Source organism: Glycine max, chromosome 13 (genome assembly GCF_000004515.6).
Source record: "Glycine max cultivar Williams 82 chromosome 13, Glycine_max_v4.0, whole genome shotgun sequence".
Taxonomy (NCBI): Eukaryota; Viridiplantae; Streptophyta; class Magnoliopsida; order Fabales; family Fabaceae; genus Glycine; species Glycine max.
The window spans coordinates 44,417,787-44,443,399 of record NC_038249.2 but is presented as its reverse complement, the minus strand read 5'-3'; the positions used below and the strand labels follow the sequence as shown (position 1 = coordinate 44,443,399).

At 30.2% G+C, this 25,613-nt stretch overlaps 3 protein-coding genes across 3 annotated transcripts; 2 read left to right on the top strand and 1 right to left on the bottom strand.

The window, feature by feature from the left end:
- The first annotated feature begins 7,406 nt into the window (after nt 1–7,406).
- On the top strand, nt 7,407–9,349 carry N-44 (nodulin-44). Its single transcript, NM_001248926.2, has 2 exons — nt 7,407–8,510; nt 9,004–9,349. The coding sequence occupies exons 1-2, from the start codon at nt 7,409–7,411 to the stop codon at nt 9,018–9,020; spliced, it is 1,119 nt and encodes a 372-aa protein (NP_001235855.2). The 5' UTR covers nt 7,407–7,408; the 3' UTR covers nt 9,021–9,349.
- Nucleotides 9,350–10,612: 1,263 nt separating this feature from the next.
- Nucleotides 10,613–11,610, top strand: LOC100799765 (nodulin-23). The gene is made up of 3 exons (XM_041007955.1): nt 10,613–10,630; nt 10,855–11,158; nt 11,264–11,610. Exons 1-3 carry the CDS (start codon nt 10,613–10,615, stop codon nt 11,323–11,325), a joined length of 384 nt encoding a protein of 127 aa, XP_040863889.1. The 3' UTR covers nt 11,326–11,610.
- Nucleotides 11,611–13,704: 2,094 nt separating this feature from the next.
- LOC100527358 (uncharacterized) lies at nt 13,705–16,195 on the bottom strand. The gene is given in 5 exon segments (NM_001251804.1): nt 13,705–14,069; nt 14,336–14,400; nt 14,536–14,598; nt 15,924–15,972; nt 16,050–16,195. Coding segments are annotated over 5 exon segments (402 nt in total). The 5' UTR covers nt 16,173–16,195; the 3' UTR covers nt 13,705–13,967.
- Nucleotides 16,196–25,613: the final 9,418 nt, after the last annotated feature.

Here is a 25,613-nt window from a genome sequence, read left to right as displayed (position 1 = left end):
GCGAGGGAGGGGGAGAGGAGGTGGAGGAGATGGGAGAAGGAGGGTTCGGACGTGCAGATGGCGTGGAGCCGTAAGGAATCAGAGACGGAGCGAAAGCGGTGGAACTAGGAGTTTCTGTGCGGTGGAGAGAGAGGCGGCGAGGGAGAGTGAGAGATAATGGATGAGATTAGTAGGGGTGAGTAAATAGGCCCAGGTCCATGGACTGGCCCACGATCCGCACGAGTTACGAACTAATTTTTTTAAACGGTCCATGGTTATGTCATATTTTTTGGTCTGTCCTGCTTAACCCGCGGACTATGCGGGTTTGACCCGCGGGGTCCGCGAGTTGTCCACAGCCCGCATTAGGTTTGTTTTGTGTGACCCTGATCCAATTATATTAGGTTTGATTTTCTCTTTTTCACTTCAAACTTTTCCTTTAAGATAACAGATAAAGAAATATATTAGATAAGATAAAGATTTAAAGATAAGAATCAAATATTTAAATTAAAATATGATAAAGATAAAAAAGGATAAGATAAGAAAAATAAAAGATAATAGAAATAAAAGATTAAGATAAAAAAATATAAGTGATAACATGCTAAAAATCTTCCTTTTTGATATTTTCTCAATCTTTTTTTTTAATCTATCATTTTCATATCTGCAAGTCATAAATAATAAAAATATCAATTCTTATCATTTAAGCCAAAAATAATTATTAAATAAATATTTTTAAAGATATTTCAATATATTTTTATTATAAAAATAGCTCACATCATATTTAACAGTTATCATTGTAGCAGACTAAGAACATTTTTTTCTCCGCAGCCACACGTGCGCGCAAGTCATACGACTCTTTTCCTTACAAGGAAAACAAAACGCAACTCACACATGTGACACACCACAGCGTCACAGCCTCGGCCCACCACCGCACAACCACACAAAGTACATCTCTTCTCTCTCTAGACTAGAATTTGTTTTTATCCTATCTTTCTTGGGGCTGATTCATTGTTGTTGTGCTCTTAAATGTGGAGATGAAGAAGGCTCAAGCTACTTCAAATATGTAATCATTTGTTGTTGGAGATGTTTAAATTTCATAATTTAGATTTATTACTTGGATTTTCTTTTGTTAAGACATTATTTATTTTATTGATGTAATTGACTAATTATTGAGATTTTATTTACATTTGTATTGAACTTAATTTGATTATATTGTATTTTTATTAAAATTGAAATTCTTTTAAAACTAGGCCCACGGAAAGGCCTGTTTGACCCGCGTAGTCCGCAGGGCAGGGACGGACCAATTTATTTGGTCAATGTAAGAAGCGGGGCAGATTGGCCCAGTCCGCTGCCAATGCGAACTTATACGGGTGGACCGACTCGCTTACCCACCCCTAGAGATTAGGGATTTGGGACAAAGGGATTAGGAAGGGAGGACTATACTGCATAGGAACGAGGTTGTTTTCACTAATTAGGAACGAGATCATTTTGGGAGAGGAAGGACTATATTGTATGTTTAATTGTGAAATCAAATCATATTATGCAAATGGTGTCCTTTTTTTTTTTACAAATTAAAAAAAAATCTATGTATAATCCCACTCAGACAAACTTTATTAATAGTCACATAATAAGTAGATAATGATTTTAGGCAACGATCTAAGACCAAAAAAATATATATATTAGGGACTTGATCAGTGTTGAGTCTTTGGCAAGTGCACCAAATCGTTACAAGTAGTAAACCTCGAAAGTCCGAGTATCGTGTCCACAGGGATTTTATTGCACTTATTAAATACTTTTCAGTTTGTAAGTGGGAGTAAAATAGTAAAAACAGGAATAAAAGTAGGAATAGAGTGTTATCACTAAAACAAATAAGTAAAGAGGAAAAACAATTGATAAAGATGCCAAGACCAGACAAACCCAATTGCCCTACTATGCATGTAAATATGATATTCATTATCAATGAAATGGTATTAGTTCTACCCACATCTGTTAATTACTTGCCCTGATGCCTCACGTTGGCAAGCCTATTTTAACCACCTATCTCCCAAATGCCTTTGCGAAGATTCAATAATTAAAATGCATTAAGATTAAGTGCTAGATGTTGCTTAAATGCATGGGCAGTGGGTTATCATTCTATGCCTAGCAATGGTAACCCAAGGATTCTTTTCCTAAGATGTTCTATTAGGTGTTACCCTTTCCCAAGCGTATAACCCCTAAAACTGATGCATGCATTGAATCCGAGCGAATAAAACCCAAAAAGAGATTTAAGAATGAATGCAAGAATACAAGAAAAGAATTAGAACAGAAAAACCTGGAATAAATTCCTTTGCATTGATAACTCTTGAAGCTCATCGTACATCGTTGGCTTTTTAGGCCTGCCAGGCCCTAACTAGGGGATTAGCCACTCATGGCCATTGAGGACTTACAATTGGGGATGAAAGGAAGAATGGGGCTAATAAAACAAAGAATATAGAGAGAGGAGAGAAAGCTCAGGCTTGAAGTACTGAGAGTAGTGCTCTAAGACGAGGTCCTTAGGACTGCCTCTCTATTTATAGTTGCTGAAGTGGGCTTATGGGCCTTCGTAATCGCGCTCAGCGCCACACCACGCGCTTAGATCGCGCGCTGGGCACGCCATGCACGCTGGGCCTGTGCTTCTGTTGGATCGCGCGCTGGGCGCCTAGCTGGGCTTAGCGTGTAACATCCCAATTTTTCGTAAATAAATTTAAAAAGCTTTTTAGTAATAAATAAATAAATATAGAGCAAATAATAGGCTGAGTACCCTAGGTATAAATAGTTATGTTAAGTCAGCTGCCTCCTTTTGGCCTCATTTTCGTTTTTCCCCTTCTCCTCTCAAAACCCTTTCTTTTTCCCGCAGCCCACCAAACCAGTCTCAGAAAAATGACGATCTCAAACCCGTTCACCGTTGGATCGTCGTGAAATTTGAGTATCATGTTCGCAACACAATTCCGAGCATTCTCACCGTTGGGAATTTTGATATAGTGTCTGAACTGAGAGAAAAACCCTTCGCATTTTAGCCTTTTTCTTTCCCGCAGAAACCCAGAGCTGTCTTGGTAAAACTACGATCCCGGTTTCGTTAACCGTTGGATTATTGTGAAATTTGGATATGTTGTTCGAAATTCAATTCCGCACGCTTCCACCGTTGGGATTTGCGAGATAATAATCGTGGAGGGAGAAAAAGGAATCGTATGAAGACAGTACAAGTGGAGGTTTCAATCTCTTCTCCGTCTCTCTGACGTTTGGGAATTCTATCGGAGCAGTCGGATGAATAATTGAAAGAATTTTCGGGAACCGCTAGAGATGTTGTTATCGCTGGCTGAAGACACGTGAGCCCGCTTAGAGGTAAGGGATGAGTTATTCACAGTTGGGAATTAGTGAGAACATGTGTAGGGATCCTTAGAGGATTAAATTTGGATTTTATTTTGGGATGTTTGTTAAATTGCAATTTTTCCTTTATAATTATAAATAAAATATTGATGTCCTGATGAAAATTGCTTGATAAATTGTGCTCTTGATATTTGTATATTTGGACCTATGATTTGGATATAATTGTGTAATATTATTTGAGGGGTTTTAGTCCTCATGTTATGATAGTCTTTTATATAAATTGTTATATTGAGGATATGAAATGATAATTCAAATTGTGAGTATGTGATAAATTGTAGAATAACATGTTGCTTTGAGATTATAATATTGTTATTGAGATTAAGTATAAGTGTAAAGTTGAACATGTGTTAATTTGTGAGATACGTGTAAACATGTGATGGTGGATTGTGACACTATGAGATGTGAAATTGTGAATGAGTTCTAGTTGTGGATAAGTGTGTAGTTAACACTTGATGTGAAATTACTTGTGTTGTAAGCTATAAATTGTACAATAGCCCGACCAGCGTTATCTTGAGAAAAGCGTTGATGCGCAGTGTTAAAGAGAAAATGTAGGTTTCCTATTTAGGAACCAGTGTTAAATCGTAGCGCAATTGTGTTGAACGTGTTTAAAACACGAGTGTAAGGTCGTGGGTATTGTATAATTCATGAGCAGTGTCTGCATGCAAAAATTATTTTAGGGGTTGGACCTGAATCAGGAGGGAGAGGCCCTGACGGACTCTTCGGAGTGTAGGCCTTGGGGGTCACCGGGTTTGAGTGCTCCTTTAAGCCTATGCTGATCTCATATGGTTGGAGCATTCTCGCAAAACATCGTGACCCTGACTGGTCTCCCTATGATCTTACTTAGTGAGAGTGACCTGACAAACCCATTGTGTGGTGTGTCTTGTTATGTACTCCTAAGCGCCCCAGGGTGGTTTTTCACTGACATGGTACCACATTGCATATAGAATTGAGTCTTAGCATAACTATTGCATATGCTTGCTAATTGATGTGTTATTATATCTTGATCGAAGTGTGAGATTCTTGTGTAATGTGATTGATAATTGAAAAGTGAATTTTGAATGACGAAGTGGTGAAGTTACGTGAGCTATGTTTAAGTAAGTGGTATCTCATTTATATAATATGTATATTTAATTGTCTTGTTTCTCTATTAGCTAGGAATGTGATAACTCACTCCCTGTGTGTTGTTGTGTTTGGATCCTGTGATGATCTTGAACTTGTGTTCGGGGGAGCAGATGAATAGGTGGATGACTATGAAGAACCTCATGCTAGAGGACACGGGAACACCACGCTCTGATAGGATGTGACATTAGAATATATGTTCTATATTAATTGTATGAGACTTATATGACTTCTTTGAGTCGAGATGACTTTATTATTTATTTGGACAAGTTCGAATATGATGTAGAAGAAAGTGAATGTGAGCCTTTTACCAATTTGAAAAGCTTGTATTTAAAAATGTTTTAAAAATACTTTTAATTAATATTTGAATTTTTATTCCTTTATTAATATATATGTGAGGGGTAGAGGGTGTCATATAGCGCGCGTAACGGTTTCTACTCCTTCGTGCTTAACGCCACGCTTAGCGCCTGCAGTTAGTTGCTCGCTTAGCGCCTGATGCCCGCTTAGCATCCCTGTTGGGCTGGGCCTGCTTCAGAATTCCTTCTTTTTCTTCCTTTCTGTTGCCACTTCTGCTTAATGTACCCTCATTTTTCGTATCTGCAACCAGAAATTCAATTTAATTAATTTTCTCAACTTTTTATTACAAATAACTGCTAAATAATTAATTTTAAGCCAAAATTTAACTATTTAACTCATATAAATTCACAATTATTTAGCAGATATCAATCAGAAGGAAAATTTTATTAGAAATCAAACGTAAAATATGAGTAATTATCAAGGATTAAAAATATATTTAAATCATTTATTTTTTATCGAATAGGTTGAAAAATAAAAAATATTAACACGTTCTTTGACTCGGGAAAAAAATCTATAACGGTGACATATAATAATTGCACTTTAAAACTTTATATATATATATATATATATATATATATCAGGCATTTTAAAATAATAAAATAAAACGACTCTTAATTATAATGAAGCATCTCTTTGTTAAACCGGATCTTCCATAATTAATGTAAACATTAATGCTTGATGGAAGTTTTTTGTTCTATCCAATACACGAATGGGTTGTAAATATCTATTTTTATCATTTATGGGTTGTAACTATCAATGCAGTAGTAGTTAGTGTAATGATACGATATATTCTATTGTAGTGTATTATTTTATATAACTATATTCCATTTTAATGTTGGAAATTAAAGACATATGGTTTTATCTCTTGGCAACGAGTCAGAATATATATAATAAAGATAAAATTAGGTCGTAATAATTTTTTTATAATAAATATTTATATACAGTTTCAAGATTTTATTATATTTGTTTGCAAAATTCCCATATAATTGTTTAAGTTTTAAAATTTTCATAATAAATGTTTAAGTTTTCTAAATTCATCCTTATTTGTGAGTAGGGATAAAAATAAGACTAAACCAAACACGACTTTGCTTTAAAAGTCTGGTTTTACCAATCAACCTATTTAAAAAATCTAAAGCACAAGCCAAACCATTTATCTATCACAAGCTTCTTTTTTGGGTTTGTCATGACCGCTTTGAGAGCCTAATTTGAACAAATACTCTATTTAAAAGTTTATTTTAGATTAAAGTTTTGATATAAACTTGACATAACTCTAAAATAGGGTAATCACCGAATAAGTCGATGAGAAAAACTTTATGTAAAATAAATTATAAACTATAAAATTTGTAATCACTACTACTCAAGAGTCAAGACATGAGGTAGAGGTGGAAATAAGCACACTGAGTTTTATTAGAATTAAATGTGTTTATATAATCTAAGCCCATTTTTAGGTCTAATAAGACTCATTTCTTTTATAGGACTAATATGACTATCATGATTATTTATTTAAAAGTCTATTTTACAATAAAGATTTTAATTAAGACAAAATTATTTTTCAATGGCTCAACTTTATATGTAGGTTAACATATTTAATATTTTTTATAAAAAATACGTAGTTTTTTTAAATAAAAATAAATATGTAATTTTATGGTATTATAAAAAAATAAAATTTAATATAATAATAACAACAAAAAATATTAAATATATTTACTTAAATAGGTTGAGCTATTAGGTATAAAAGATTTTTCAAATGTCCTAAAGCTTGACATGCATTTTTAATCAAATTGATTTTTATAAAAACTTTCACCTAATTTATTTATAAAAAAAAAAAAACATCTGGCTTGACCTGTGCTCAGTTAGGCTAGGTCGTAAGTCCTCTCTCGAGCGTCTGATGTATTCTTACCTTATTTGTGAAGAACATAATAAAACTTAATTTTTCAAAACGAAAGGAATAACAATGCTATATATATAATTTACTATTAAATAAAATTTTAAATAATTATCATCCTAATGATGAAACTATTTTTAGGCCAACAATGAATGAGATTAATCTCTGATTCAACGGGTTAAGAAATAATAGTGGTCTTTAATCAGAAAAAAATAACATTTTAAAGGTAACATATAATTGTACTTTTTAATGAATTAAAACTTCAGACATTTTTAAATAATATAATAAAACAACTCTTAATTTTAATGAAGCATCCCTTTGTTAAACCAAATCTTCCATAATGTGAACATTAATGCTTGATGGAAGTTTTTGTTCTATCCAATACACAATGAGTTGTAAATATTTTTTTAATAACATTTATGGGTTGTAAATATGAATGCAGTAGTAATTAGTTTAATGATAAAATATATTCTACTGTATTATTTTCTGTAACTATATTCCATTTTAATGTTTGAAAGACAGATATATTTCCATATATATCTCTTGGCAACTCCTCAGAATATATTATAAAGATGAAAGGTCGTTATAATTTTTTTTAGAATAAATATTTATATACAGTTTCCTAGATTTCGTTATAAAATTCACATATTGAATGAGTATAAATACATGAGCACCCACCAAATTAGTCTCAAATTAAGTAAGAAAATGGAGGAGAAAATATTAATGAGAGTGATAGTAATTACCGTATTCCTATTTATAGGTGCAGCAACTGCAGAAGATGCAGCAGCTGAGGCGTATGAGTCTCCTAAATTAAAAAAGTTGATAACAGATTGCACTGGGCATGTTGGTGAAACATGCAGTACTACTACTAGTAGTAGTGGAAGTGAAGCATTAATGCAGAAGCAGGATGGGTTGGCTCTTTGCCTTTTGGATTCTATGGAGAGATGCTTGCTAGACCATCAAACAAATGTTGGAACTCTTGGAGACCTAATTACACTTCCACCCTTTCCACCAAGACCTCCAGTAGATCCTAACATAATTCCATTTCCAAGACCTCCAAACATAGTTCCATTTATAAAACGTCGTCGCTCCAAATTAGATAACCATCAAACAGATGCTGGAACTCTTGGAAAAGTAATTCCACTTCCACCGATTCGACCAGGACCGCCATTAAAAATAATTCCATTTCCAGGAACTAACATAGTTCCATTTCCAAGACCTCCAAACATAGTTCCATTTCCAAGACGTCGTCGCTCCAAATTAGATAACCATCAAACAGATGCTGGAACTCTTGGAGACCTAATTATACTTCCACCCTTTCCACCAAGACCTCCAGTAGATCCTAACATAATTCCATTTCCAAGACCTCCAAACATAGTTCCATTTTCACCTCGTGGTCGTCGCTCCAAATTAGATAACCATCAAACAGATGCTGGAACTCTTGGAAGAGTAATTCCACTTCCACCGATTCGACCAGGACCGCCATTAAAAATAATTCCATTTCCAGGAACTAACATAGTTCCATTTCCAAAACCTTACATTCCTCATTCATACAATACAATTACGAACCTTCTTGGCGCACGACGTGATCAAGTTCAAGATTTGCCACTCCTCATTCAGACTACACAATTACGAACCGTCTTGGGAATCTGTAGTCATGTCACTGCACGAACTTGTCTCACTGCTCCAAATGTTGCTACATCAGATTTAGAGGCTTGTCTCACTCCTTCCATGAATCAATGCGTCTATCCTCCTGGAGCTGAATCTGGTACGTCTTCTTTTCCCTTTTTCTTTTTAAATCATTTATAAATTAATACACTTTTTTTCATTTTACTAACAAACTCACTTCATATATAAGCCTTGTAAAAACTAAATTCTATCTTGACTTCTCACTACTTTTTTATATACTTCTCATTGTTTTAATTTATACAAATGTCCTTCATGTCAATAACATTTTTTTCATACAAATACAGGAATAATTAACGCATTCTTTCATGTGGAATTTTCGAGTAACAAAATCATGAAAAATATTTATTTTTTCTCCATTGATATTAAATAACTGGGGTTTTATCGATCAAATTTTATAATGTCCATATTTTAAAAGAGAGATAAATTCATTTTACACAAATACATATACTTAAGTGCATTTAAATTAATGTGTAATCCCGTGTATAATATTATGTTTTAGTAGTATAATAATGTGTCTTTTATCAGTTGTTTAGATTTTAATGATGGTTTAAAAATTATCTTTGTTGATGCAGGTAGCCCGCCAATATAATTAGGGCATACAGGAAAATATGTTGGAAGAATAAATGGACATGTCAACTAGATTTAAGCAAGCTAGCTTGTTTTATGATGAAGGATTTTGTATCCCTTCAAAATTCCAATAGCTGCATCACTGGCATGCATAAATAAATAGCTGAATGTTACGAACGATATGGTGTTCCTACTAAATAAATAGTCATAAAAAAGGCTTATTTCTATTTTTCTTGGATTTCTATTTGCACGCACGCATATTCAATTTAGGATCGAAACCTAAAGTTGCGTTCTGCTGCGTTTGTTACCCAACATGTTTAAACTTCTTAAATATTATTAGTTTTTTAAAACAAAATTGAGTATAGCTAGCTTTTAACAATATAGTTTTTTAACATCATATTATTGTTCTACGCTGCCTATTATTGGGAATCCAATTCCGTGTTGAACCCCCCCAATCTTAACTACAGAGTTCTTTATATTAATATTTTGTATCATTGGGTAAATTTAGGTGTAGGTCAGCTATTCATCCCAGAATTTACGCCGAAATAAACAACCCCAATCTTAACTACAGAATTAATTTTTTTTTAAGTGGTAAAAATCTTAATTGAATATCAATTATCAACTGAAATTATTCTCATATCTAATTAAGATTATTATGATTTTTTATAATTAAATACAAGAAGACTTATTTATTATTTAAAAAAATTAGTTGAATAACTTAAAACTTTAGTCTTTTAAAATCCTAATTGAATATATCCTGCTTAATTTGAATGAAGAATCTTTTGTTAAACCGAATTTCTCTCAAATTAATGCTTGATGCAAGTTTTTGTTCTATCCAATAAACGAAGGGCCGTAAAATATTTTTTAATTGTATACTAATTTTATGACAAATACTTGATAATTTATTGAATATAATTAAAAATAATAATTACATATATAGCTATATTTTTCTTACAGGTATTTTTTGTAAGAAATAATCTTACCCAAGGCCGCATGTATATAGTCACGCATCAAATGTATTGCCTCTTTAAAATAAATAGTTACAATTAATTAAAAAGATTATTACAGTTGAATTTTTCATAAATATATGATAATCATTAATTTTTTTAAACAACAATCATAATTAACTATATATTCTCTTATTTTAACGGAGTTAAATTCTTAAATATTGTAATTAAACATCTCTTCAAATGGAAATTTAAAGTTCAAACCATAATTCATCACTTTAAACAACTATTTGACTATATATATATATATATATATATATATATATAACACTCTTTAACTGAAGAAAAAGGAAATAAATAAATATGAATGCAATAGTAATTAGTGTAATGATAAAATAAATTTAGTATTTTATGTAACTATATTCCTTTTTAATGTTAGAAAGGCAGATATTCTTCTAGCTCTTGGAAAGCAAACGAGTCATAATATATAATAAGATGAAAGGTCGATATAATGTTTTTAATAATAAACATTTTTTTACATTTCCTAGATTCTGTTATATTCATATTGCAAAATTCACGTATTGTGTAAGTAAAAATACATGAGCACCAACCAAAATGTACTAAAATTAAGGTGAAAAGTAGCTAGTTCAATTCACGGGTAGGTATAATGGAGAAAATGAGAGTGGTACTAATTACTGTATTCCTATTTATAGGTGAACAGTTGCAGGTGTTGGAATTGATGATAAATCCATTAATCCTGCAGAAGACGTTGATATTGGTCTCTTTAGCGAAGCTGAGGCTTATGAGAACCCTAAATTCCAAAGGTTTGTGACACGTTGCACTTGGCATGTTGCTGAAACATGAAGTAGTGGAAGTGAGGCATTTTGGATTCTATCGAGAAATGCTTAGTACGTAGAGCATGAACATGAAGCAGTTGAATCCAAAACACCCCAAGTGTTTCAGCCATCCGTAAATGGTTTTCCAATAAACTTACCACCACCCATAAAGCCACCAAACATAGGTGCTACTTCTCAAGTATCCCCACCCGAATCTCCTAACCCTTTCCTCATTCACATTATCAAATTCCTAACTGTCTTGAGAACCTGCGCTCATGTCACTGCACATACTTGTTTGACTGCTCCTAATCTTGCTGCATCACTTTTAGCAGCTTGTCTCATTCCATCTCTTAATCAATGCGTAAATCCCACTGCAGGTATATATATATATATATATATATAGTTTTGCCAATTACTTCTCCATTTCTTTATTCTATATTTTATAAAAACAAATCATCATATTCATTTTGTTCATGATGCAGGTACCCCACCTATTATTGGCCCATCTATTGTGCCATTAAATGATCTCAGACATAAAGGGTAAAGTATCTTGGAGTTAGGTACTTGCCATATTAGTATATTACTAGTACAAGAATACCCGGTTTGATCAGCCTATAATCCTTTTTCTAGCATAGAAATTTAACTCTTTATCTCCCTTGAAACATCCCTCCCTACTGATAATGCCAACAATATAGATTGACTTGCAAGCTTGTTTTATGATAAAGCAGAGTCTGTTATGCCTTCAATATTCCAATTAGCTAGTATGTATAATAAATCATAATAAATGTCATGATCGATCATCTGGTGTTCCTACTAAATAGTAGTAAAACATGCTTTATTTCTTATTTTCGTTGGATTCCACTGGCACGCATAATTAATTTAGGTTCAAAATGCATTATGCCGTGTTTGTTGAACATCCAATATTAAAAAGAGTAGGAATGGTAAAATGTACTCGAATCTTAAGGATATCTTCAAAAGCATTTGGAAGCAGAGATGATAATTATTTATTTATTGGAAGTGGGAATGGAGATTGGTATTTATCGGCAAATTTTATGGGAATAAATGCATTAGAGGTAATAAAGTATCCACCTCGCACATATATATCATATATGTTAAATATTAATGTAATTAAAATGTTACTTAAGTAAATAACTTATATTATATATATATTATAAAACATATTTTCTTAATTTTATGACTAATAAAATAATTTAACATAAATAAAGAATTCTAATTCAACATATCTTATATTAAATTTATTTAATATTTTTTTTAAGAATATTAAACTATTCTTTTATTTTTATGTTTAAATTTATGAATTTATAAATAAATTCTTTTAAAATTGACTTCAAATTGTGAACCGTTGGTATATGTTATTTGGTGTTTCAATTAGTAATATAGATTTATATCTATTTAATGACTTAATTTTATAATGTTGGATGATTTTATTTGTAATGTTTATTTATGATTTAAGTTTAAGTTTAAACGAATCAATATTATATTTGCTTATTTTTAATATAAGATTCGGTCTTATATATAAGAAATAAAATATAATATTTTATTGGTCCTAATTATAAGAAACTATTAATTTTTTTATCCCTAATTAATTATGAGTTTTTATTGATGATATGCACTCATTTCTCCATTAAAATGAGTATATTTATTGAGCTATCAACAAAATAAATTTTTTCATACTCATTAGTTAAAAAAATGGATTTGTCTAATTGACCCCAAATAAAAAAGATTAAACAATCATCTTAAATAACCAATAGAATTTAGATAATTATCTTTTTCTAAAATTTTATCATGTTATAACTACTACATTTAATGCATCATTTTTAATTTCTCTCTCATATCATTTATGTGGAAAATTAAAATTTTATAATTATTAATTAAAAGTTTTTTTTATAAAGTTAATAATTAAAATTATACTAAAACACATAAATATATATGCAATAAAATTATAAAATCTTATTAATTATTTTTAATCATTATAACCTCTGTTCACCTTAGAAAAAATATATATGGCTGTAATTCTAATTTTTATAATTTTTATCTATAACTTTTAATTAAAAGTCATACTATTTATCTATAATTATTAATTAAAAATTATAATGAAAATGCTGGAAAAATATTTAAGGTATTATATTTAGAAGTTGTACAATAAATGAAAATTATTTTTCTAAAATTTTGTTCTTTTTATAATAACTATTTACCTAAAGTGAATTAAAAATAATAATTATTAACATTTTAATATTTTATAATTTTAACTGTTACCTTTTAATTAAAAATATAAATTTTTAATTTTATATATAAATGATATGAAAGAAAAATAAAAATATCTATTAAATTTGATAGTTGCAGTAATGATAAAAATTTAAAATAAGACAATTATCTAAATTTTATTGATTATTTAAGACAGTTATTTATTTTCATTTTTGTTTGAGGTCAATTAAATAAATAATTGGTTCTTAAATTATTTAATATCATGAGTAATCTTAAAATAAAATTAAAATTTATGAAAAATTAATTAATCAAACCAGGCGGAAATGAACCACCAACTAGTACTAATGTTTCGACCAATCCTTTGCAACTTTACGCAAAGATCCTTAGACCCGATACATTTCTGCTTCCATCTAGATATTTGTTAGATGTCTATTTTATAAATTTATTCGTACATATTTTTTTTGGTACATGTCTATTTTATAAATTTAATACAACTTATTTTTCTTATTTATTATAATTAAAAAATGCAATTTTTCCCTTTTATAAAATAAATAAACAAGAGGGGAGTAAATATGCTGTGAGAAATAGAGGTTATGAGCCTCACCATTAAAAAGGTCATTGTTGTTCAAATATGTCGATGAAAAAGGATAGGATAGGAAATGAAAGGTTATCCTTCATGATTCAGATGGATCAATAAGGCAATTGAAACAAAGATATATAAATTTTCAGAAGATTAGACGTTTCATGACCCTCTACCTCTCCGAAAAAATAAGGCATAAACCCAGCAAGAATGAAAATAAGAAAAGCCTATTTTCTAGAGAAAAGAAACGAAGGAATTTTTGTTGTTCAATATTGCTGGTCAGTCTATAATGACATGTCCTCTACCTCGCGACAACAAAAATGCAAATCACTAAACGGTACATATCTTCAACAGATTCGGGAGTAAATTTTTGAAGAACTTCATGCACTCTGCTCTTCAACATCTCTATTTTCACCATCTTCAGCAGCCGCAGCAGCCATCAACTCATCGAAGTTTTCTGTCTTCCCGAGTACTATTTCAATCTGAACATGATTTATCAAAAGCATAACTCAGACAAATCATAAAGCAGAATGCAAAACCATGGGTAGGAAAAAAGGAGATTGTTAGGCTATAGCATAAAATCAACAGAAGCTGCTGATTATTTATTTATCTATTTTAAACGAGCTTCTTTTAAGTTTCAAGAGTCAAGTATGTGCACAAACACGTGCAGGTGCTCAAACACATCAAGGACAAATAGGCTCCAAGCAAACATTCTAGAGTAAGCAAAAAAACTTGTTTCCTGCCTTACCTTGGCCTTTTGAACAGGTCGACCTCTAGAGTCATCCTTTATGTCAACAGTTGATGTCGTGATTTCTGCATGAAGATTCCATCATTAATTAAATTAGATTATTCAACAATTGAAGAATAAGATTGCGTGAACAAGGGAGAGGGGCCCTTTCTCAGGAGAGAGAGAAAGAGAGAAACGAAGAAAAAAAAATAGAATCTCACTCTTTTCAACAGCAAGTCCGTTGTTTTTCAAAATTTCAGCAACAGTTACTACTGTGGCAATAGCTGTGACAATGCAAAAGGGGGTGAAAATTCAGAAATCACATTAAAATTGGAACCAGTGAAAGAGAAAAGAAAAACGAGAATTAGAAAGTCACATAAATAATAAATCATGAAATAAATTGCATTGTAATAAAGTTCTACTCTTTTCAGGAGACAATATGACAGTCACATATCATCAATGAGTTATTGCCCTCTAATTTATAAAATTAAAAAATGTTCCTCTAATCTACATTTCATCAATGCAAATATACTTCGCAGACTGTTCTTGCAACAGTTTTCTCCCAGCATTTTTATCTTCTATCAAATTGAATAACAGATCATAGCCGTCAATAGCACACTATAGCGGACTGGTTTTCAATTCATTGCAGGCATGCTATATACTATATAGCAGTGTGTTACCAGGATATAGGATTCAAAAAGCCATTTTTACCACTGAAACATTGTTTAGGTTTTTTTGGGTAAAATTGTGATTGCTGATTTTCTCCCCAAATTTCTAATGCATTTTTTTGCTTTAACAACAATGGGATTTGAAATCCCCTTGAAAATTCAACAAAAAGTTAACTCTTTTTTGACCTATGTTTCTTCACACTCTGTTTTCCTGTGTTCTATTCTTTCTTCTTCCTCTAGACTTTCCAATTCATATTTAGCTAATTCTTATCTAATTTGTTATGCTTTTTTATTGCATCATCATCTTTCATTTTTTGACTTCATTACTATGTTCTTATTGCTCCTAAATTGATGTTGATTGCATGTGTAAACTCTGAGTTATTATTAATCATGAATTTCTTTAATTTTGTTATAATATTATTTATCTTCAAGGTAGCCACCAGTCAAAGGAAAAACTCTAATTACATGACATCCAAAAATACAGCTATATTAAAAAATAGTTATTCCAATTTATCGTAGTCAGATTTTTCAAACTTAAATTGTTACACGCCTAGGCCCTAGCTAAAGGATAGCATGGGTCAGCACAGCAAACAAACCTATGCCACGTACCAAGCTACGTACCAAGCTACGTAAGGGATTGGAGAAGGGGAGGCCAAACGTTAAAACTGAGCATAAGCACATAGTGATGGTTGCCAGTATCAGTATAGAAAGTTTAGTCAGAAGAACAGAGTAACATCTTTAGTCCAACGAATGTTGGATACTTGGATCATTCTGCGAGTTTTTCAAAATTCTCAATCACACGGATTTATATTTAGCAAGCCTATAACTAGAATAATACCTGAATGAACGAAAAGAACGAGTCCGCATTACTGATCAATAGAACCAACACAAGCGAAATTCAAGGAATAAAAGAGGAAAAAAGACGAGAGGGATTTCAATACCCATTCCTAGAGCTGAGAGCTCGACCTCATCATGCTGTTGCATATATCTCTGCAGAATCAACAAAATTAAACATGAAAAGAAAAGACTCTCGCGAGCTTCAGAATCGGAACATGAAGTGGTGTTACCTTGGCGAGATTAACGTAGAAGAAGAGGGGCTTCTTGGTGTTAGAGACCTGAATGCGATTCTTCTTATACGAATCGGAGATGTTAATGTTGATGTTGTTCACACCCTCTGTTATGCCTTCCATTGTTCTCTTTCACTCTCACAACCAAAAACCCTAACGATTTGTTTATTGAATCAAATGTGTTAAGGAAAAGCAAAGCGGAACCCCGAAACAGAATGCAATCCTCACTCCCAAGCCTCGCTCGGGCCCAACATTTTATTCACTCTTTGAAATCTTATTGGGCCACGCCCCTTCACCAATACAACAGCAGTGCCATACAAATTGCTGCTACACCCACCATAACATTACATTCAAAATTTTAATTTTATTCTTTTATAAAACTGATACGGACATTACATTCAATTTCAATATTATTTTATAAAACATTCTTTTTTAGAATTTTTTTTAATTTTTTTTAAAAATATTTTTTATGAATTAATTTAAAATCAATGACACGAGTAGTATTTATTATTCAACCTTATCAAAATTTTATGGGTTAGAATTGTGTAAATTTTATATAATCAAATTTAATCCAATCATAAATGAATTAAGTTGAATTGAATTAATTGGGTCTGAATATTTTTAAAAAAATTGTAAAATTTAAAAATTTTAAGAATAATAATTTAGTTATGTATAAAGTTTTATAAATATATAATGATTAAATACATCTAAAATAGATAAAATTATAATAATATTTGACTAATAAAATTAATGATTTTAATACTGATATAATATTTTTATTTTAAATAAAAATAAAATATTATGTTAATATGAGAAAACATAAACAACTTAAATAAAAACATAAATAATTTAATTTAATAAATTATGTGAGCTAAAAAGTTATGTATTTATATATGATAATTAATTTAATTGTGTTGGATCAAGTTCTAAAAAATAAAACTTATTATCTATGATCAAATTTTAATTAGATTGAATTAATTTGGATCAAAATACATAACAAATTCAATTGAATTAGATGACAAGTTAATCCGGATCCAAATAACACCCATAACCAATATATCTACATACAATCATCATCTACCTGTATCCATTCTTTATTAAATTATCTTTGAGATCCTCAGTCCCTCGCCAACAATCAAGGATGAAGCATCCGTCAGTCCACGTAGGAAACTACACATCCATCCTTCGCAGTTCGTACAAAACAGATACTACTTGTTAAAAAATCATTCAGACTTTTGGAAGATAAATATTAGATAATGAGACACAACAATTTATGATTTTATAAAAGCAAGCTTAGTGTGTTCGTGATCTTGAAAAGCGTTATTTTTTTTTTCTTACACGATATTTCCTTAATTTATTTCGTTGTGAGGTTCAACTTTACTTAAAAAATGAAAAACAGTTACTATATATAGAATTGCTTTCTTGCAAGTTGCAAACTCAAACCATTATCAACTATTTTGTTTACACTTGCACACTATTTAAGTCAATTGTATGTTTTGATAATTAATTAAGTTTAGATACTCTTTATGTAAAACGTCACATATTATACTGACTCGTTTTTCTCTTTAGCAAAGCAAGTGCTATTTTTATTATTATATTATTGTCGTGTTACTGTACAAAACCCCGTTGTATGCCTGCGGAAATTTTCTCTTCGATACTTCATTACCGTTATGGAGACCTGGTTTAACAAAACAGGAGTGTTATATGATACGAAAGAGTAGAGTACGAATCACACGAAAAGATTATATGTAAATATTTTTAAAATATTAAGTTAAAATTTTAACTGACAATAAGATACTGAAAATTGTCTTTCATGAGCAAACAAACAGAAAAGCTGACTCGGAATGCCAATTTTGTCTGCAATTATTTATTTCCAAAATTATAAAAGCTCCTATATAATTTATTGGACCCATGATGAATTTAATGCGGCCAGCTCACATGGTCCAGATCACAAAAAACTTATCATTACACTACTTGAATGTGCTTAATTGGTTAACCACAGCATCGTTATCAAGAGAGACAACGGGTTGCAAATAGAATTTACCGTGACTGAATGTTGTCGCAAATCTCAGCCCAAATGACCGTTTTCTTTGAGGTTCCGTTTTACGTGGGCTTAAGCCCAAAATATCTATATAGGCATTTTACCACTTTTTTATTTATCGACCAAGAGTGTTGCTTCCTGTACCTCCATTACATTCCAGAATGTAATATGGTGACTAAAGCAAAACTAAGAGGTGCGGGAAGTTTCACTCATCTACCAAAACCCCTTATTTATTTTTCTAAATTTCATTGTATGTTCCGTTCCAAAAGTTAACATGCAAATTTGTGTTTAAATGAATATATTTTATATTTAAAACAGTTTCAAAGTTCAAATAAAACCTTTTTCAGAATTTAACAAGTAGTATACCCAGAAATTGTTTGGCATCTATTAAAAAATGGCAGCAAAAATTTGTAGGTAAAATTTGTATTTTAAAAAATCCAAGTTAAATTTTAAGGAATACCAAATTAAAAAAAAACATAACATTTAAATTATAACATCAACACTGTATTAAATATTAAGATTTATTTCGCCACAGAAGTTGCTATTAAAACATGTGAGCCTGACCAATAATTTTCCTTTGTGTCGGCCCACTAAAGAGTAACATACTTGTTGTTATTAAATATTGTAACTCGAGGGTCAATCTCGCAAGATCCTGGTTAAAGGATGAGTGTTGAATCACTCACACCAAATAACATTCCAATGCTTTAAAAGTGAAAACCATGTCGAATCCTAACAGAAACTCATCATATATAAAAGAAGCTAAACATCATTTCATATGACTAACAGAGTTCACCATTCATCAATCATGGACCCTACCTGATTTTGTTAGAGGAATCCTTATTTCAAAGACATGACGAGATGCCATTAATTTTAAGGCCACAATAGAAAACCGCATACAAATGGCAAGGAAAAAAGCAAAGTACGTATAAAAACAGTATATATATTTTCCAGTGTACGAAGATGTTACACCATAAGCCAAATGAAGAATACAAATTCGTGCACAATTCGTACGTCATATGTGTACTATTCTGCCCTGATCCTTATTTCTCTGTAAACCATGCTTCTTCTACAATATAGATTAACGGAATAAAGAAACAACAAATATTAATCAAGATATAGAAATGACCAATATTTATTTATATATATATATATGAAATTAAGGATATATATTAGGTAGGTAGGTAGCTAGTGGCCCCTTGCAAGCATTTGCTCGTAATTCTCTATGGATTGGAGCCTTTGAATGAGAAGTTGCTGCCTGAAGTTCTTGATGAAGGCATCAGCACTAGCATTGATGTCTTCATTATTAATCTTAATAGCCTTCTTTGTCTGACTCTGATCAGTGACCTTGGCCTCTGTCTTCTTCTTCGCCCCATCTGAACTTGGGTTTCCCTCTCTTTGCTCTTCTGATGAAGGTTGTTGAAAGTGACTCTTTCTCATTCTTTCTTCTCTAATTGAATTGAATGTCAAAGAAAGAAAAGCCAAGGCTTGTATTGTATTGTATTTGTATTTGGCTTACAATTAATGGAATGGTGCTTCATGGCTCATATACAGATAGATAGTTTAATTAAGATATATACAGCAAGGAAATGGAATATGCTCTTTCCACTTTCTAATTTATACCTTTTTAATTTCGATCTCCTTAATCTTCGTGATAAGTTTTCACCTTCAAACCAAAGTTAATAGACGGTCACAAGGTGCAGAGGGAGAATATCTAGCTGCGTCAATATATATATATATATGCCACAAGAATAATTATAATATTGAAATTGATTCAAGAAATAATATTTAAAAAACAGATTATCGGAGCCAAAAGCGGATGTAGAATGTGCAACACACCATTCAATTTCATCTTGCGGCTTAAGACATGGTTATATGTCGATTAGTGCCTGCCAAGAAGAAAGATGCTATAGACCTAGACGCCATGTTTGGCGAGTCAAGTAACAACTAAAAACATTATTGCCACTTAAGATCAATGATGGGGAACATTCGGGGTATAGAAACCATAAATACTAGATTACATTGGTGCATTGTATATATGCAAAAGGGTTCTTCTTCAAGATGCTGCTATCCCACCACGTAGGGTTCTTAGTTATATATTTCTGGATCTCCTCACTATTTATCGTACGTACACGTGCTTATATAAAAGCATCTTTACGAAAAGTCTAACGAGACTCTTCATCCTTCATTGCCACTCATTTGGACGTTAGCACGTATTATTAATAATAGATTTAAATATTTTTTTTATTTGAGATATATTCATTTTTCAGATTGTTACTCATTCAAAAAGTATATATATTTTATTATTTGACGTTTTTAGTATTTTGGCTTTAATAACTTAAGTGTGTATCCCTTAAACGATGATTGACGAATAGTCATATCATTGTCATCTCAATTAATGATAAAATTTTCTTTTTTTATTGTTATTAGCATCGGTTTAACTGACATTAACTTCAAATCTGAGATGTTAATTTAAGTAATTGAGGTAATAGAATAGTTGACGGCTTGATGCTAAATTTAAATATAAGATTATTGTCCAAGGTAACATTTTTTTCTTATGTTTGATAACACCACATAAGGAACCACACCACATAGTACTCATATTAGACTTGGAAGCACCCGAATCCATTTTTTTTAATCATGAATGCGATGCACTTGAAGACATGTTGAGATTTTAATTTTCATCTTTCTAAATTTAAAGTTTGTGTTGGCTAATCAATCCGAAGTTAGCATCAGTTAAGTTGATATTGACGATAACAATAAAAATAAAAAAAATGTATTATTGATTGACATGATAATTATGTACCAGTGAGTGATGATATAATATTTTATCTGTCTATCATAATGGATAAACACTAATAATAGAAAATTGAAACCTTATATAAAAAAATTATTATTTTTGGATAAATAAAAATCTAAAAAATAAATATATTTCAACTAGAAAAAACATATTTAAATCTTAATAACATTATTAATTTGACTTATAAGAGGAGTTTAGAAAAGGAAAATTCTGAGGTGACACAAAGGGAAATTTTATAGACATAAGCATGAGATGAATGTGAAGCACAACAAAAATGCCGAACTATGTGCTTAAGAATTTACAATCATCTATATATTATTTATTGTTTTATCTGACGAATATTTGAGCATTTTTTTTGGATGGGATTGGCAGCTTTGAATTATGGGACAGCCTCAGTAATTAAAAAGAGGGAGAGATCAGAGAGTGTGTTTTTAAATTAAAAAAATCATAAAATTACCCTTCTTTTTAATTTAAAACAAAGAAGTGAAATTTTAGTTCATAATAAAAAGTGTTAATTGTTAACTTATTCCTTCATAAAAACTAATCGGAGTAAATTTATTTTAGCCTTTAAATTCATAAAAAAAGTAATTTATTTTTAGTCATTTTCTTTGGTAAATGATATTTTTCATAACTGTAATATACTCTTTTTTTTCAGTTTACAACCTAAAAAATATTATTATAGTGGTGCATTGTCTGCAAAAGGTTCTACACATCTAATACAATTTAAATATCAAGATATGCATACCGTGCCTTTGATTTTATTTTTTTTCAGCACCGTGCCTTTGATTTAGAGGCACGGGGAGCTGCTACCACACCACGTAGGGGTTTTAGAGTAAGTTTGGTTGTGTAGAATGATAAGGAATGAAAGAAAATTGAAAAAAAAATGAATTAAAATAGTGTGATATGAACATGTGAAACTCACACTATATTAGGTTAAAAGTGTTAAATTCTATGTTTATTATTATTTCTTCCATTTTATTATTGTGGTGTAAGAAAAAATTATTTCAAAATAATTGTCATTTTAATTTTTTTAATATAACATTAATTATATTTTTTTTACTTATTTATAACATTAATTTTTCAAAATTATTTCACTTACTCTTTTCTTGTCTGTGTAAAATAAAACTAATATTTTGGGACCAAGGGAATATGAATATTTTAAAAGTAATTTACGGACATCTATAATATTTTTGGGAATAATTTTTTAATTAAGTTTCTTACTAAAAGAATTTAATGACAAATGTTTTAATAATTATATGTTAGGTAGCAGAAACCATATTATTCGACTCTGGAGAAAAAACACCATTAAAAATTATGGAGAAAACAATAACGAAGATAAAAGAAAAATAATATAAATTTTATATTCATTTTTTATTGATTTATTTTCTAAAAGAGTCTTAAATATATTGTACCAAACAATTAATAACCATGGTCAAGTAATTGCTGCCTAACAACTTGCATATGTAATTTAATTCAAATGAATTAAATAATTTGTGACGATTAAAGATTTCATCATTTTTTAGGCCCTTTTTTTATACTTTTTGATGAGTTTATGGGAACAAATTTCTAGCAGCTAAATATTCTAAAATTTGTAAATTTTTATTGTGAATGATTTTCTCAAATTTTTTGATAAAATTATGAGAAAGATGATGGTAAAAAGAGAAAATAAGGTTCTAAACATATTTTCTTTTTTAGATTAAAAGGAAAATGGTGTAGAAAGAAATAGAAATAAGAATTAGTAAAAGTAAATTGTGAGTGAAAGCAGAAGGCAAGGGAATGGGAGTGGTGCAGCGGGTGGCGTTGCGGCAGGTGGTGGTTCCGATGGTCTTAAGAAACGGTGTCGTAATGAGTAGCAGCAGTAGCAACAGTGAGAGTCGGAGGGAGGCTGAGAGCATTGATATGAAGTCAGAGAAAGTGCAGAAAATCATCGTTTTGCTTATCTTCCACCCTTTATCCAGATTCTGTACTGCATGTGACTGTGACACTTGAATCTGAAAGCAAGTCACAAGGAAACCAGGAATTCATTGGCTGTGGATATAGCTTGTTTAATTAATTGCAGCTTGAATTAATATATTCTTCAACAATGAGTCCCTAATGTCAACAAAAGTCAATTTAATCAGCAGATCGATAACATGGTATGGAAAGCTCCATACACATAATATTCTTCGTTTTCATCAGTTCATTAGATCTTTTTAGTCATTGAAAATTTGTATGTACAAGAGTTGGCAGATTCAACTTCCCAGTGCGTGTGCAATCAACATTGATCTTGGTCCTCATGGTAATAGAAACGCGGTATTGACATAAACTATGATAATGTGATTTATATCCTAAACCATTGACTTCTTGTTGTCACATCTTTTATCTTCCTATCTGCTTGCCCAAACTGCTTTGGCCATGAAAACCTATATTTAATAGGTAATTAAATTAGTCTCGTGTTCACATATATTAAATTTTAAAAGAAATGCCTGTGATGAAATTGAACTAATTAATTTAATGTCGAATAGAATTGTTTCTCAAGGAGAAAATCCGTGATGAGAAACAAATAAAATAATTAATATTTCAATATATTTATAATTTATTGTATATATCAACAACAAAAGTATTATTATCACATTAGTTGATATCAACCCTTATTTTAATTATTAATTAATAATTTTTTTATTAACTTGCTCATTAAAATAAGTTACTCACCTTAGATAAGTCAAAACCACATTTTCAAAGGTGAGGTTTGAGAAAATTTTGTAATCAAGCATCACCCACTCTACACGGGGCTAGAAGCCTAGGAGTACGAGTGATTGCTCACCATAAAATTTGGGCTTCATATCCTGCGTTGTGTTTTCTTTCCCAATAGACACCAAAGAGTAATAAATGAGTGTCAAGGAGTTATACATTCGAGTTTTATTGCACAGCTGTTCGCGCCTAATACGCCAGAAAAACAAAGGGGATAAAATGACTTTTTTAATATTATATGAACATTTTAAATCGAAATCAAATTTAAAAATAAAAATATATAAGAGATAGAATTATTATTTAAAAAATGATAAAATTACGTATTTTAATTGATAAAAAATTAAAAAGTATAATAATAATGATTACTTTATTTTTTATAATGAAAATCTTGTTATTAAATAAAATTTAAAAATTAAAGTCAAAATAATTTATTTGAATCAAATATATCAGCTTTTTATCTATTATTTTGATGTGGGGGTATTGATATTCAAAATTTATATTGGAATTAGAATTGATTAATTTTTTTTAATAAAATAATTAAATTCAATAATTTATAATTGTATTTGAAAGGAAAAAAATACTTAATGTAGAAAAATAGGATGACTAAAAGAGTCCATGCATGTTTGGTGGTAAAACTCATTTCAATAATATCTGTATTTCGAAGGTTAAGTCATAGTTTTTCACTATGAAAATATCTTATTTTTATAATAAAAAAATGACTAAGAGAGTTAATACATATTTGATCCCAATTAATTTTGGGAGAAAAATTATTTTATTAAAATATCTAAAAAATTAAAAATAAGAAATTATTTTAAAAAATAGTTAAATCAAAATTACATATGATATAAAAAATCTTCTCATTCTAAAATGACTTTGGTTTTTATAATTTACAGAAAAGTTCTATTATTAAAAACTCATTTCCTTGTATTTATAATATAAGGATAAGGATAGATTTGATTTGCCGAAAACTTAGGGTGATTGGTTTGACTATTTTTTATTTTTATTTTTATTGAAAATAGAAAATAATAATTAAAATATATTTAGTTGAATTTTTGAAAATACTTTCAAGTAAAAATATTATCTCAAACGAACTAAAAACTGAAAATAATAAAATTTCGTTTTTAGTTGAAACCACGAATCTCATTTTGGATCAAATGAAAACGCGGTGACAAGAAATGTAATTTTAAATAAATTTAAAAATACATTTTCTAAAGTAGAAAACAAAAAGTCAAACCAAATATATTTTTAAAATTCTAAAAACAATTTTCAAAAAATGAAAATGCAAACCAAACGCACCCTTAGTTTTTCAGAACTCAATTCCAATATTTGAAATTCTTAGCAGAGTTTTTATGCCTATTGCTAAATACAAAAATTGATTTTAGATTAATATCAACAAAAATTCTTTGTACGATCACTCAATTACATATCATTACTTCACTTAAAAAAAATAGACTACGATACCATTTGATTAAAAGTTAAAGTATTGTAATGATTTGTCAGTTTATGATTAACAAAAGTTTATATATCAAATCTACAAATTTCTCTTTTATGTTCTCCCCTTTTCCCTTTTTTTCGTAATTGTGGAAATTAAGAATAATTGCAAAAAATGTGGTATCTAAATAATATTATAATCACAATAATGACTAAATGACATTATACATCAAAATTATATTGATATAAAAAAAAATATTGTTTTTCATAAGCTCCCTCAAAATGAAAATAAAGATAATCCCAATCGTGCCCAACCAGGACGAAACTTTATCCCGTATTTTGCAATTTGCTCTCATCTCAAGCTTGCATAATCTACTTAAAAAAGAAAAAGAAAAAAAGAAGAAGAAGAAGAAGCTAGCATAATCATATAAAATATCCCATTTTTGAGATTTGCTCTGAATAAAGATCAACTTATACTCAATACCCCTTTCCCACAAACATCAATTATGTCTACTAAACCCAACCAGAAGAAAACATTTTTACCGGCTAATTAATTGATCTAGAA

Excerpts from the sequence above, each read along its gene's own strand:
- N-44 (NM_001248926.2), top strand. The coding sequence starts at position 7,409 with ATGAGCACCCACCAAATTAGTCTCAAATTAAGTAAGAAAATGGAGGAG.
- LOC100799765 (XM_041007955.1), top strand. Across the intron at positions 11,159-11,263 it reads ATGCGTAAATCCCACTGCAG|GTACCCCACCTATTATTGGC; the intron begins GTATATATATAT and ends TTCATGATGCAG.